General features: G+C 43.8%; 1 protein-coding gene across 3 annotated transcripts in view; it reads left to right on the top strand.

Annotated features, from left to right (window-relative positions):
* The window catches only part of ches1 (checkpoint suppressor 1), a 66,382-nt gene that overhangs the window by 26,886 nt on the left and 24,322 nt on the right, over positions 1–15,174 (top strand). For all 3 annotated transcript variants that reach the window (XM_085373314.1, XM_085373313.1, XM_085373316.1), the window contains exon 2: positions 3,614–4,213. In XM_085373314.1, the coding sequence (XP_085229440.1) occupies positions 3,632–4,213 (582 nt within the window). In that variant the 5' untranslated portion in view covers positions 3,614–3,631. The remainder of the gene's footprint in view (positions 1–3,613; positions 4,214–15,174) is intronic.

Below are 15,174 nucleotides of genomic sequence, written 5' to 3' on the forward strand. Positions count from 1 at the left end.
GGGGTACATCAAGGTCGCTGACAGTTTTCAGAGCAATGATGCTCTCTGTTTCCGTCTAAGGTCTTAATGGTCTTAGCTCTCAGTTCAGCTCATTGAAATCTTCAATTTTCCTTCCTTTTTTAAATCTGTTCATTCTGTTAAATCAAGTTAATTGATCCACTATTAGCTCTTGAACCTAAAATAGCATTCTGATCGTTTCCTTCCTGTTTTTTTTTTTTTTACACTTGTGACATGAAGAAACGCCGGATTGATTTAAAAAAACGTTTTATTTTAAATCTTGCACACCTCGAAAGCCGAGGATCCGTTGAGCTGGAAACATGCAGCAGGAACTGTGTCACACACACTGACTTAGGAAAGCAAGGCCCTTTCAAAAGAAAACATAATTGCTCCTAAACACAGCTCACAGTTAGCCTTTTGCTTGGTTCTTTTTTTCAAAGGAATGAAGCTTCAGGTGTGTTCACTACTTTACAAAATTAACAGTCTGAATCCCACTTATGTTTTTCCATACAAGAGTATGGGATACTGTAATATTTCAAATATATATGAAAAAAAATGCCATTTTGAGAAAATAACTAATTTCGAGTTAGCTCTGCCAATTAGGAAGCTTTGTGAAGTTACATCATTTCCTTGTTACCCGGAAGCAGAAAGCTAAAGGCATCCACATTCCAAACCTTCATGCTATGTTATCGTTCACTAGAAGGCATTCAAAGCTGAAGAACGTGGTGCCAGTTTGTTCACATTGGTAGCTCACTGATCCTGTCACTATTCGAGTGCTCATGCATATGCGTCATCTGCTTCTGGGAAAAGGGCATCCTTCATGGAGCGTCCTGACTGGCAGAGCTGATGCAAAAGAAATCAGAATTTCAAAATATTAAGTCAAATTGTTGACATACCTAACTTGAAGCTTGAGCTTCCACAGGAATGAGCTGAGTTGATGACCTAAACAGTTGAGTTACATCATAGATTGGCCAATTTCCACGGATACCCTGTCAAGCTTTCCGGGTCAGGATACCCTATCCAAACATCCATAGTTCTTACCTGAGTCCCGTGGATTCTGAATTCATGGCAGCATAACATTTGCGAGTGCACAGCCCATCACTTTCCTTTTGGATGGAGTTTTCATTCTTATTGAATGGTGTCTTTTAGAGTTTATATTATCAGGGTGCAGAGGAACAGTGAGAACAGGCACACTGTACAGAGCTCAGCTGCTTGTAATTGTATTGGTATGCACAGACACTTGCATGAAGAATGCACTAGACAACTAGTCAGACAGTGTACTTACAGTCCAATGCGCACGTGCACACACACACACACACGTAGACAAACGCAGAAAAAAAACACATGCGCACGCTAAGCCAAATGTGGACATGCCAAACAGAGACGAACACAAATCAAAACAAAGCATGCAAACACAAAGGAGATCCAGCGAATGAAGAAGACAGAGAGAATAGCACAGTCCCATCTGTCAAACAAATGTGAGGATGCTTCTAGCACGTGCGCGCGCGCACACTCGCAGCAAGCGTTATTTAGCCTGAACTTGAGCGATAGCTGCCTTTGTCCTTTAGCAGTTGGTCCTGAGGGCTTCGCAGTAGAAGTTGCATGAAAGTTTGTTTAGAGCCAAGCAAGTGTGTTAAGCTTTATGAGAGCCCATGGGAGACATGCTAGCACACACACACACACACACACACACATGCATCCCCTCATACACACACATGCACACTCAGGCACGAGGCTTGGGCGGCAGCTCGCGATGGCCCCAACCAACAGTGAGGAGTTTGTTGTCATAGCAACAGTAAAATGAGATGACTTTACTGTCAGCCGTAATGTTTCATGGCCCCCTTGCCGCTATGGCAACATAACAAGGAGGAGGAAGAGGAGACAGAGAGAAAGAGAGGATCTGAGCCATCTCTGCATTCCGGTGGACTCCTACTAGGAACAATGTCACTCCGATGCCCTTTCTTCCTTCTCAAGACAAACACACACATGCACCGTGACAAGCCTGTCAAACACACGCATAAATACGCACACACACACGCACACCTTGAAAAGCCTGTCAAGCACTCTTCCCACCTCGCCCATCCCTTTGATTGTGCTCTCACTATTCTCAGCTATCGTCACCGGGGCAATTTGAATTCATTATGCTCAATGTCAATATTGGTGCAGCAACACTGTACCTTCAGACAGGTACAGCTTGTTGAATGAGCGCGCGTGCTGTCAAATAGCGCGAGGACTGGAAAAGAGGGACGAGAGAGAGAAGAGAGAAACGAGATCAAAGCTTCGCCGAGCGTGTTCCTGCGCCCATGGAGACCGTTAGATGGAGCGGCGAGGTGACTGTAGGCTGGCCGGCTATACGTGGAGCAAGCGCTATACATCACTGTTCTATATTTAGCGCCGTCCTTCCGCTGCAGCCCGTCGGCACCGTTAAAGAGAGTTATCTGCGCTGGGAGAAAAGTGAGAAAAGGGCGAGATGGGAGGGAGACGCGGCAGAGGAGAAAAGGAGATGAGTTGTTTTGCTCTGTTGCCATGGCGACGCAGCGGGCCAAAGCTGTAGCGAGCTGACAGTTGTCACCGTGCAACAACTCGCCACGGGTGACAGCTGTCAGTCAATCATCCAGAGTGAGGGGACAGATCGGCTGATGATCACCTTGGATTAGAGAGCGATCGGGGGCCGCCCAGAACGTATCTCCACTTAATCCCCCAGTCCTAATGGTGTGTGTGTGTGTGTGTGTGTGTGTGTGTGTGTGTGTGTGTGTGTGTGTGTGTGTGTGTGTGTGTGTGTGTGAGCAGGCATGTGTGTCTCGTCTCTGAAACGTGTTGAGAGCGAGCGGAGCAGATTACATTTTTGCTGTAGCCGCTGCCTGGGTCCTTCCCACAGCTGTCTGTGCTAGAGGACAATCAAAGGCCCGGTTGCGAGCCTTCTGATTGTGGTGTGATACTCAGACCCGTTCCCCTTCAATTACGGCGCTCTGCCTGCGTGTAACGAGCACAGCATCGCTCTTATGTTAGCAGAATAACGGTCTGATTAGAATAGGGATAGATTTGAACTCACGCTGTAATTTGTTTTGCTCTTTTCTTTGCAAATTTTCCCATCGCATCCCTATCACATCCTGCTGTGGAACTAAGTCTGACCGTCGGACTCCATTTCTAATGTTTCAAATCCACCAGATAAAGGGTTTTTTCTTCTTCTGCACTCATTTGTCGCAGCACGTTTGACAATTACATTTTCTCCTGCTGGAGAGATGTTAAATCACCAGCGATTCTGCGACCCCACAACTATAAGACCTTTAACAGTACTCATATGTTATGACAGCAACCCCATGTAATGTCAATACTTTGCTGTTACGCTAGTAATTAGAGGGTAGTTGTACAAGGCAGGATTTCCTCAACCGATGAAGCACTAAATTTGCTGTTTCAGTCAGAAGTGGATAGAAAGCCCAGGAGAGAAATGATGATGTATACTTTCTCCTTCAGATCTAACGCAGCCTAATTGGGAATGTGGTCAAAATCTTGTTTGGCCTTTAACAAAAATGAATGAACCAACAGTTTCATCAGCTAATGTTGTTTCTTTTCTCTCCTGCTCCCCCCCAAAACCCCTCTTTTCTGCTGCCTACAGGAGCGAGCCCTGGGCTGGATGGGACCCACCATGCCCCCCAGTAAGAAGGCCCAGAGCCCCAGTAGTGGAGCTAGTGCCTCACAGGGCATGAGCCCACCGTACCGGCAAGGTGACGCCGCCACGGCGGCGTCTGAAGCCGAGGCGGCTGACCTCTCCCTTTCCCTGTCCGCCTCCTTCTCCAAGGCCGAAGACGAAGAGCTCACCAGCCTCTCCTGGCTCCACGAGAGCACGGACCTCCTCAACAGCTTCAGCCATTCTGGGCTTCGTAGCGTCTCCCCTCTGCAGGACCCCGATGGCCAGCACCCTCGCTCGCCCTCCTCCTCGTCTCCCTCCCCAGACGACCCCCTGCTCGGTGACGCGCACTCAGCGTACGACTTGACGGCGGGGGCCAACCGAAAACCTCCGTACTCCTTCAGCTGCCTGATTTTCATGGCCATCGAGGATGCGCCAAACAAGCGGCTGCCGGTGAAGGATATCTACGGCTGGATTCTGGAGCACTTCCCTTACTTTGCAAGCGCCCCCACAGGCTGGAAGAACTCAGTGCGCCACAACCTGTCGCTCAACAAGTGCTTCAAGAAGGTGGATAAAGATCGCAGCCAGGTAAAGAACTTCAACATTACTCTGACGAATGTTGCATAATCGCTCCTTCCAAGGTCGTTTGGAAAACGAGGTTTATTGTTGAGTCATTGACTTCATCAGATGATGAATTTGCATGATTTCAGTGACTTAAAAACTGAATTGCCAATCAAATCTGATACAAAACTGCTCACAATTTTCATTGAATCATCTCTTTGTTTCCACATGCATGCACAAAATTACACAAGATTATCACGAGGATTATTTGTTTCCCAGTTTGACTGCCGGTGCTGTACTTTGGGAGAACAAATGGGACTGTCGGGACAGTTAGCAGTAAATTGTGCATCCGCTTGATTTAAATGTTCTCCTTCCTAAATTTTGCACTTTGAGAAAGAAACTCCCAGAAATACAGATGCTGCCTGTGCTGTCTTTGGAAATGCACGCAGTACTTTTTTGATGCTCATTTTGTGCAATTAATCTTTGCTCAATAGCTCAAACATGATTTGCTCAGCTCAGCAAGCACCATAGAAAGCATTGATTTATGCACATGAAAAGGCTCAACACTGCCAACTAGTGTTTTCGATGCAGAATTACAGCACTCCAAAGTCCTGTAAAACATTCGAGATGGTAGCTGGCAGGTTAGACTTGATAAGGCAGAGCCACGATGGTGTGTATGCATGCACTGATTGCATGTGGAATAACATGCTAGTCTAGTGAAAGCTGTAGTAGTGAAGAGCTGGATATAGATTATTCGTGATCCAGCTATCATGCCTTTCCATTTCATGAATAAAAATAAAAAAAACGAGTTATGAATCGAAACTGTGCCCTCAAACATGGATTATGGATTTGGAGAACTGTTTCATCCTTACTCCTGATTCTTTTCCTAATCTATATCGTATATACCTGTGATGTACAGCATCACTGTAGCCAGATGGTAAACACAGGCCCATTATTCGCTCTCTCATGTGTGGTTATAGCTTATTTCACAGCCAGACAGTTATCAGCGAGTTTGCAGGCATATCCAACTTGAAGTCAAACATATTCTGTATTTTGTCTACAGCTGTACCAGATTCGGCCTTATCAATAGTTGATGATCTCTGCTTTCATAGTTCTCTTTCACTCCGATGATGTGTGCTTCCCCAGTGGGAACAGCATTTCGCTTTTGATTTAAGACTTGATACAGTCTTTTATACCGGCGTTCTCATCCCGATTTTGCTCCATTAAAGACTCGGGGTAAACGGGGAATGAATCCCTCACTCAATTAGCGCTAAATTAACACTGGAGGATTTAATAACACAGATGCCAACAGACTTTAGATTTCATCTCGCCCGAGGGTGTCGGGGGTGGGCGGGGAAGGTTGGGCACAAACAGTGAGGATCAATGCTAGCTTTGCGTGTTTAGCTGATTGCGATCATACTGGGGGGATATGAGAGCTCTCTGTGCTCTCCTTGACCAGCGTGTGAATCTGAACTCTTTCTTCTGACTGAGCTTGTGTGTGTGTGTGTGTGTGTGTGTGTGTGTGTGTGTGTGTGTGTGTGTGTGTGTGTGTGTGTGTGTGTGTGTGTGTGTGTAAAAGAAAGAGAGAACAAAATGGATGAAGGATGGTGTGTGAGTTTGTGCACACGCCCTCACGCTATGCTGTCATCTGGCCCTTGACTACAACGGCACAGAGTTTCTCTTGTATACATATCTCCATAGTAACAAGGTTGCAGTTGATATAAAAGTATGCTGTTGCTGTAGCAACGGGAAAACTGATTTGGCTTTACTGACTTAGGCAACTGTGTGTGTGTGTGTGTGTGTGTGTGTGTGTGTGTGTGTGTGTGTGTGTGTGTGTGTGTGTGTGTGTGTGTGTGTGTGTGTGTGTGTGCACATTAGCCTGAAATGGGCACTGAGGTGTTCAGTGGGGGAGAAAGAGTATACGTCCTCATCTAGTGTTATATGCACATATGTGTGTGTGTGTGTGTGTGTGTGTGTGTGTGTGTGTGTGTGTGTGTGTGTCTGTGTGTGTGTGTGTGTGTGTCTGTGTGTGTGTGTGTGTGTGTGTGTGTGTGTGTGTGTCTGTGTGTGTGTGTGTGTGTGTGTGTGTGTGTGTGTGTGTGTGTGTGTGTGTAGAGCAGCGTGTGCAGAGGTGAGTTTGGCAAGGACAGCTTGTCTTGTCTTCCTGTCACTGCACACAGTTTAAGACAGCACACTAATTAACCCTTCAAACCTATTTCGTTCTCTCGCTCACACACACACACAGGGCATGTCTGACACACAAACAAGTGCGCACACACTCACAAGCATGCATGAATGCTTAAAAAGCCTCACACACACATATGCGCTGTGCCGGTGTGGAAATGAGGGCACATCTCTGCAGACTCTTACTCTACCTGCCAAGTGCTGTGCTTTATCTGAAGCTGCAATTACAGAATCTCTGTCATATTTAGTCAGACTCTGCCATTCAAAGCTTTTCAGTGAGAATATCTGCATGTGAATACAGCTTTTTGTTCCCTCCCGGCTTTGCTTTTTCCTTTACCTGTTTAAGTCTTTTTCAGTTGAGTGTGCAATTACAGGGTGTAAGATATTTTTCGCTCTTTTTTTTCTATTTGCGGGGCGTCATTATGTGTTACGTACTGTTGGGGTGGGGGTGAGGGGGGTTTGGTGTAGGGGAGGTCAAGTTATCGTTGTCCAGGCAGAGAGAGAGAGAGATGGGCAAAGCGTGCAGACACGGCTTGCTTTGAACACACCAAATTATATTTCCATCAATTTACAGAGGTGGAGATTAATATGACAGTGGCCTATTTGTTCCAGTGGCTGTATTTCTGGGTCATATCCAGGCAGATGACAAGATGGGGACTAGTTTAGAATAAGCTTACTGCTCCCTGTGTGTGTGTGTGTGTGTCAGTTTTGCGTGTGGGAGTGCAAACTTGTGAGAGAGAGCGTGAGAGAGTACCACGGTTGCCATGGCTTTGTTTACAAACAGGATTCTTCACTGTGCTGAATGACAAGTGTTGTTGCCCTCAGACTTGTGGATGAGTGTTGTAACAGCACACACACACACACACACACACACACAGTCAGCGATATATCTCTGAAAGCCTCTTATGAAATCACAGCGGAGAGAATGGGCAGGTTTGTAATCTGAAACTCGCTGCGAAGTCTCTCGGTGTTGCACTTAAGTGTGTCACCTTCTAACTTAACCTTGCCCCGTTCAGATGAGAGGCGTCCTTGATGCCTTTATGTTTCAGCACTCGAAGCATTATGAAGAGTGTTTGAAGTGAGCACAGGAAAATCTGTTAGTTTAAGGTGGTTTTTGATGTTCATTTGTCGGGACTTTGTTGCAGTCACAAAACTACCACTGCTGGATTTTGGGGGGAAAGCACAGATATGATTGTGTTGCATTTTCTAGAGTGCAGTGTTAGTAAGCCAGGGCTGATACTGAGGGTGCTGTCTGAGTCCTTCTCACAGTTGATCTCACAACTCAGCTATCTTCAAACAACTTGTTTGAAGATAGGTTGTTTTGATGCCTTATCTATCTTGTGCCACTCTCATTTCATTGGTCACCAGGACATGAAAACATTTAATTAAGTCTCAGTCAAAATTGATAAAAACCACTGACTTTCCCAGACTTTGGTCGTGTAAGCCACTGTGACCTAAATATTTTTCCTTCTCAGTTTTGCCAATTTAAGCATCCAATAGGCTCAAATTTTGGTCATAACTGTATTACCCTTCCAGGACCTGGAGCTCAGTAAAGCACCCCACCCACAGCCAAACCCTTCTGTTCTCTGATTGGATTGTTACATTTGTGATTGACATAACATTGACCAATCAGCTGAAAGGAAGAAAAATTGGGTCAAAATTTGTACTCGTAAGTTGAAACCCACACACAGCCAGGGAAGTTCAGCGCAGAGTTTTACACAAGTTTCTTGCTGGTATCTGTAACCAGATCTTATCAAAAAAAATTGTAACTTATGTAAATATTTCTTACAAACACACAAATTCTCATCTATAGATGCACAAACATTAAATTTTCAGATATTTTGGTTTACAAGGTCACAAAACTCAGTTCACAACTATGCATTTAATTTACAAGTACAAAACATTTATGACGACAGTTTGAGCCATAAAATCCTGTCACAGTGGGATCAAAGAAAGGTGAAAGGTCCTTAACGGACGAGCAACACTTGTAATGGAGTAAAAATATCTCGTTTCATCCAAAGAGAAGATATCTGTGTGCATACATACTGTATGTTAGTTGTATTGAAAGTAGAAAATAAAAAGGTTTATGTTCATGAACTTTCCAGCTGCTGCTTGACTTCTCACTACATCAGCTGTGATGATCTACACGAGTATTGTAAAGAATGGAGTCGCTCTGCTCGACTAATGGATCTAATGACAAAGGCTACGTTCACACTGCAGGCGAAAGCGCATCAAATCCGATTTTTTTGACCCTATGCGATCCATATCTGATCATGCTATGACAGTGTGAACGGCACAAATCCGATATTTTCAAATCCGATCTGGGCCACTTTCGTATGTGGTGCTGAATCCGATACATATCCGATGTTTCAGAAAGCGACTGCTGTTTGATGGTCAAGTCGCATTAAATCCGTCTTTTACGTCACCGACACAAGACAGACACCAATTATCAGCGCCGGAGAAGACATCGCGAACGCTTCCTGGCCATCCCGTGTAGATGTCAGTGAAACTGTTGGGAAGATAACGTTGGAGAAATGTGAACATTTTATTTGTACTGTATAATCTGCAGATTCTGACAGAAATCTGCAGCTATCCTTTGAAGCAGCGCTCCTCTAAAACAGCAATAAGGATCATTATTAGGTTATCTACATTATTATGTAAATAACAAAATAACTTAAAGCAAAAATTGGGAAACGTGAAGTCCGAAGTCTTTATATTAAGGCCCATCAGTCAAACAACACTGTTGCTCTGGGTCTAAACAGAGCGCGTTGTGTGTGACGTCTTCTTTTGCGCATGCGCCGCTTTGAGCGTTCACACTAGAGCGCGTTTGCTGTCGCATTTTATTTGTAGTGTGAACGAGCAGACAAAAAAATCGGATTTGATCAAAAAATCGGAATTGAGCATCAAGACCTGCAGAGTGAACGTAGCCAAAGTTACAAAGAAAATGGTCATGGCATAAACGATAAGTGTCAGGCCTAAAATACTGCCTGTAGATTGGTTCAGATTGTCAGTATGTTCAGAGGAGGCGGTGCAACAGTAAGAGTTTACATCCCTCTGTAAGACACGGTGGAGGCTTTGACATCATCTGAGTCACTGAATTATCGATACACAAGATTACAATTAAATTTTGATCCTCTGTGAAATACCATCTGGAAAACCTCAGATTGGCTTCATTTTTCAGAACGACAGTGATGCCTGTTAATGCACAAAAACCACATCTGGATAGACAAACATACAACTATCAGTCATGGATCGACCTCCTAAGGACCCAGACTTTAAAATCATTGAAGCGTGGAAGCATACATTTACAGCTGAGATTAAATATTACATAAAAATAAACTATATAGAAAGTGTCTTTGAATGCTAGAGATGCAGAAATGTGTGCATGTAGCACAGAGCCATGGCTCAGTGTCTGAATGAGTCTCACAGGCCTGAATGTGTTTGATCTGCTGCTCACCTCAAACAAGCACAAACATACGTTTTGGATTTTTATCTGTAAGTTTTACAGCTTTTCCTACTGATAAAAACCTCCCTCATGGGGAATTAAGCCATAAACAGTTAACCTGTTGATCCCCAATGCCCCCTGCCCCAGAGGTGAGAGGGAGAACATGTAGAAAAACAGTTACATATGTAACGTCTTGAAACTGACAGAAAGGGGAGTTTCACTGCTGCACCGCAGGCTGTACGTGGCCCGCGGTGTAAAATGACCCTGGTATAAAGAAATGAAGGGTGCAGGATATGTGGATACCATCGGCCGATCTAAACGCTGAAAACCCCCAAATTTCCAAACATATTGTACTGATTTTTCCAGACTTTTCTTTTACAGGTAGATTTTCCTGGATCCTTTAGGTATGCATATAAGATCATATGTGGAACAAAAACTGCAAGCAGGAAAAAAACAAGTCAATTCAACTTGTAACTGAAAAAGGATAAATTCACAAGGATCGGCTCCTTGACTGAAGTTTTTTAAAGCATCTTTCAGGTGAATGCTTTGCTTTTATGCATCAGATGTTTCCAGTCATAGTGAGCAGAAGAGCAGTGAAACACAGGCTTTGTTTTCCTCTCTAATGCAGATAGAGATGCAATGTTTGTCTTTTCTCTTAAAAATACCTCTGTAGAATATTGACAGATAGAGTTGGTCTGTGCTCTGTGTGTGGGTGACAAATACACAGCAGTGATGTACGGGGCAGAAGATCTACAATTTTACTTCTGTTTACTTTTACTGCTGCCATCTTGGATTGTGAGGTTGGGCTTGGTAGGGCTTCTCCGACTTCTCCCCTTGCTTTCTTTACCTTCTCAATAACAGCCAGTGGAACAAATTGCAGCTAGTGTCGCATTTAGCAGCTAATATACCAGATATTTCTGCTCTGGAGTCAGTGGAGGCCAAAAAATGAGCTAAAAACAAGGAAAACATGACTCAAAGTCCACCGTAAAAGGCACGATGTAATTGCTGCCTTTAGCCAAAAAAGACAGCGGTCATTAAACGCATCTCTGCCTTTGTCTATGTGTTATTGTTCTGTAACAAGTTTGCTTCTGTCATTGTGATTCACAAGTCATGAGCCTTGTGACCTCATTGCCCTTCTCCAGTGCAGCCTTTGGGACGCACTGTAAACATCTGGAAGACTGCTGCTTGGGAAGTTTGGGAGAGGTTTTCCACAGGTACCGTGACAAGCCATGGAGGAACCAAAACCCCGGTGATCTCGCTCTAATTAATTGCTCAGTGACAGCATATCACAAGCACTCTGGGAGTCGCTTCGCTTGGGCTCAGTCCAGTTTGTGTCTCTTGTCCTGTCAGAGTTTATATGTGCGGTGTTTTTGAGTTGGAGGGGGAGAACTCGTGAAATCGGCCGTAGCAGCTTTTTAGAGCCTTGAAACAACAGATTCGGGTCTTCTAGAGTCTGCTTTGTTGTATTATTGACGAAACACAAACGTAATCACCGATTCAAACAACGAAAAACCAAAACTGAAATGAAGGAATGACGACAGCACGGGAAGAGCAGAACTCTGCTCAATCGAAAGCACGTGGGGAACAGCTTTGTCAGCCGTGGAGGAAAAGGGAATTCGTAACACCTGTAGACGACATTTCGGCGCATTACACCGCTCGGTTTTTCTACGTCCTGACAAAAAAAATTACCTGTTGTCCGGCCAACGTGTAATGTTCATTCCCAACTGTGCCGCTTTGTCCTTTTGTTGCCAAAGGGCTTTTGACGAGTGCTGAAATTGTCCGTCTCGAGGACCCTTTTTCAAAAGAATATTCGCCTTCTTGTATTTTTCCACTCCTTTTCCCCCCCTCAGCTCTCTTTACTCTGCATTAAACTTTGTGCTCGTGAGCTGCAGACATCATATCTCCAGCTTTACTCAGTGTCTGAATTAGTGTTCAGACATGTATCTGGTCCGTGCTGCACTAGTCCTCTGGTATATTATTAATCCTCCTGATTATCTCTGTGTAAGTAAAGATGGATCCTTGTGTCGCAGCGGGTTAATCAGGGTTTAAAAAAGCCGGGGTTAAAGCATTTACCGCATCTGAGGATGTCCGTCATGAAATTGTGCGCAGGCCTGATACTTTGGATTGGTGGTGTAGGTTAAGTCATGTTGCACAGTGGACAAGAAAGCCTCTTACACTGATGCTTCCACGCAGAGTGGCAGCTCTGTGCTCTCTGCGTCATGCATCTTTTTTTAATCTCATTTCGCTGTTTGAGTTGGAAACAAAATTTACTGTCTCTTCTCATAATAGCCACTGCAAACTGCTGAAATGGGTCTCCGTGGTGTATGGATGCCATTATTAATGATGATAAAACTGTTTAAAGCTGTAATTATAGTTGAGGATATACAGCTGTGCTGAGGAATAGTCACAGGACACGTTTTGTTTGCAGTTTGGACACAAATCTAAAACTCCTGGCTGCTTTCTGACTCCTCAGACCCGTGACACTGAGCGCCAGAGCCCATTTCATTCTAATGACGAGCTTAACCTTTAAAACTGTTAGGTAAGTTCTGTAAACAGCTGTAGACTTTAGTTTTAGCAAACATTAGTCAGACGGGAGGACGTCGCTGGGTACTATTTTCAGCTGAGCATGAAGACGGAAGTTTAGTGCCAGTGGGTTCTTACAGCTATGATGATGTCTATGGGATTGACTGGAAAATGAGCCGATGCTGTACGTTAATGCGAGATTAACGTACAGCTGTGGCACTGAGGAACATCAGATCACTTTAAATATACTCAGACGTTACGTATTAGTTGGATGAATGTATTGTTTCTGTTGTTTCTATGGGAAAACTTTAAAAGTGGCTTATTATATACCTTTCTTTGCCTTCTGCTGTTTAGATGAGATAAGATGAGCTTTATTGACATTTCAGGAAAATGGAAGCGCTGCTGTACTTGATGAGAAGATTCCAAACACGAGGTCAGCGTACATCACACACAGTGTTTTTGTGCTCGTGACTCTGGATGATGTCGCTGAGAGCAGATAACTCACCTCCTGTTCAAACCTTTGGTTTGTAAGGGGCAGCCAATCACAAGGAAGGGCTCAAAGGCAGCTAAAACAGCTTGATTGAGGCAGCAGATCATTATTCATGAGTCCAAAAAAGATGTTTTGAACTGTGGATCATGCAAAGCTGTGTCTGATTAGCAGCAGCATCACCTTCAGAGAAGTATAACATCCTGAATTACATCATGAGCTCACAGATATCGTTTGTTTATTGTAAAGTGTAGCATACGGCATCTTTGGAAAAACACTGCTGACCCCATTTTAGTTTGAACACTCTGGGAATGCATTTTCACTATCGGGGGGAATGTGGCACACGCCCCTGCTGCCATTACTTGACCATTTTCCAGATGAAAACAAATTTACTGCAGACAGCAAATTACCGGCATTGCTGACTTTGTTTTCTAAGCATTCTCAAGCACAGCAGCACGGACAGCAGTGAAACGGTGCCAAAGTGAATGTATAATGAACGTGTCGCCGTGGATGTGGAAGAATCAGCGTAAGCAGTCACAATACAACCTGTTGAAAGTGATGAGATCTGAAGGCTCAGCGTTCATGTGAACAAAGCTCATAGATTTAATCTAAAATGAGGGGAACACTAAAGTGTAGTGTAGGTTATGTCAGGATATGTGTGATGTTTCGTCATGTAGTGAGGAGTGTATTAGGGCTGCCACAAACGATTATTTTGACAGTCGACTAGTCACCGATTATTTATGCGATTAGTCGACTAATCAGATCATCATCCACTGGACGTAAAACTACAGCTTATTGCACCAGCAGCATCTGCTCTTATATAACTATCATTAGCTTACAGCTTTAAGCTTTTAAGGTGCTAACTAAAAATAAAGACAAGATGATAGTTTATTCAATTTTAATGAAATTTGCAGATTGTTTCGGTGAAGTTTAATAAACTCCTTGCTATCTAAAATATAACAGGACACCGGAGTATATTCTCCAGCATCTCACACTTCTGATAATCAGCTGTCTGCTTGACGTTTATTCAGCTGTGTAAAAACTACAACTTTAATCTCAGCCAAACCGATTTACTCAGGAACAAATAAAATACTAAAAAAAAAAAAAAAACAACAACATTTTTAAGTTATCTAAGTGACTCATATGTATTTAACCTGAGTCGCGAAAGACAGCGGTGGGTTTGAAAACAATTTGCCGGGAGTCCGGTGTTCTCACGGCGCTAGTGACCTAGCCCCCGGCTAGCTATCGAGCTAGTGGGTAACAGACGTCTCCGAAAACGTCGGAGCGCTTTTGAAAATATGTGGTGTCCTGATAAACTGAGCCGATATTTGAGGTTTACACAGCTACATTCTCGCATGAAAATATGTTAAACGTTTATTTTGTGACCCAGAAAGAATAATAAGAGTAACATTAAAACTAACTAGCTACCGCCATTGTTGGAAACTAAGCTGGGCCGCGCTATGAATTCTGGGACACAGCTGCTTCTTCTTCTTCGGGGTTTAACGGCAGCTGGCATCCTTGTACATGCAGTGCTGCCATCTTCTGTTTCAGTCCGTTATTACACTCTTAAATCCTGCTATTATTCCTGCGTCTTTTGCGATCTTACAAAGCTTCAAACGACACGTTGACTATTAAATCAGTCGTCGACGATTTTGATAGTCGACGTAATCGTGACTAGTCGACAAATCGTGGCAGCCCTAGAGTGTATGCTACTTTTTTTTAAATATCTCCCATTTCGAAGTGAGACCAGCCCCCACAGCTTATATAACACAGGAAACAGATGTTAGCAACACACAGTCATCCCTCTCGCACTCTGTCTCCCCGCCTTTGTCTCCCCCTTCTTCCCCTTTTTGTCTTTTACTCACATCCTGATGCGTCCCAGGCAGGTTGCAGTTTGTGTAAAACTCTGTTGAAAATAAACACCAAACTACTTGAACGCTGGTTGTAAATTCAGTCCTAATGGTTCACCTTGTGCACACGCCTCCTGCCTCCATACATCTGGATTAGGAAATGTGGCCGCCCTCTAATAATTTGGCAGCTTTGCTGAAGCACAAATTTTCAGTACAAGTTAATGGAGCTGAAAGAAATGCAGGAGGGTGACAACTGTAGATTTGGTTTATTCTAATGAGAGGAAGACTCAAAGAACAGCGTGTCACACATCCTGTTTTAAGGTTATTTTTGCAGCGTTAAATGAGTTAGAGAATGCAGGCCGTACACCAAACCACTGTGGTACACGAGTGGGAATTAATAACAAACAACATTCAAATTTGACATCTAAATTTAGCTTTCAGTGAATTTTAGAGTATTATTTCATGTTTTCACAATGATGCATTCAGGAGGTCATGAGTA

Source organism: Diplotaxodon limnothrissa, linkage group LG15, assembly GCF_057381915.1.
Source record: "Diplotaxodon limnothrissa isolate DT_005_m linkage group LG15, D_limnothrissa_male_GT1.1, whole genome shotgun sequence".
Taxonomy (NCBI): domain Eukaryota; kingdom Metazoa; phylum Chordata; class Actinopteri; order Cichliformes; family Cichlidae; genus Diplotaxodon; species Diplotaxodon limnothrissa.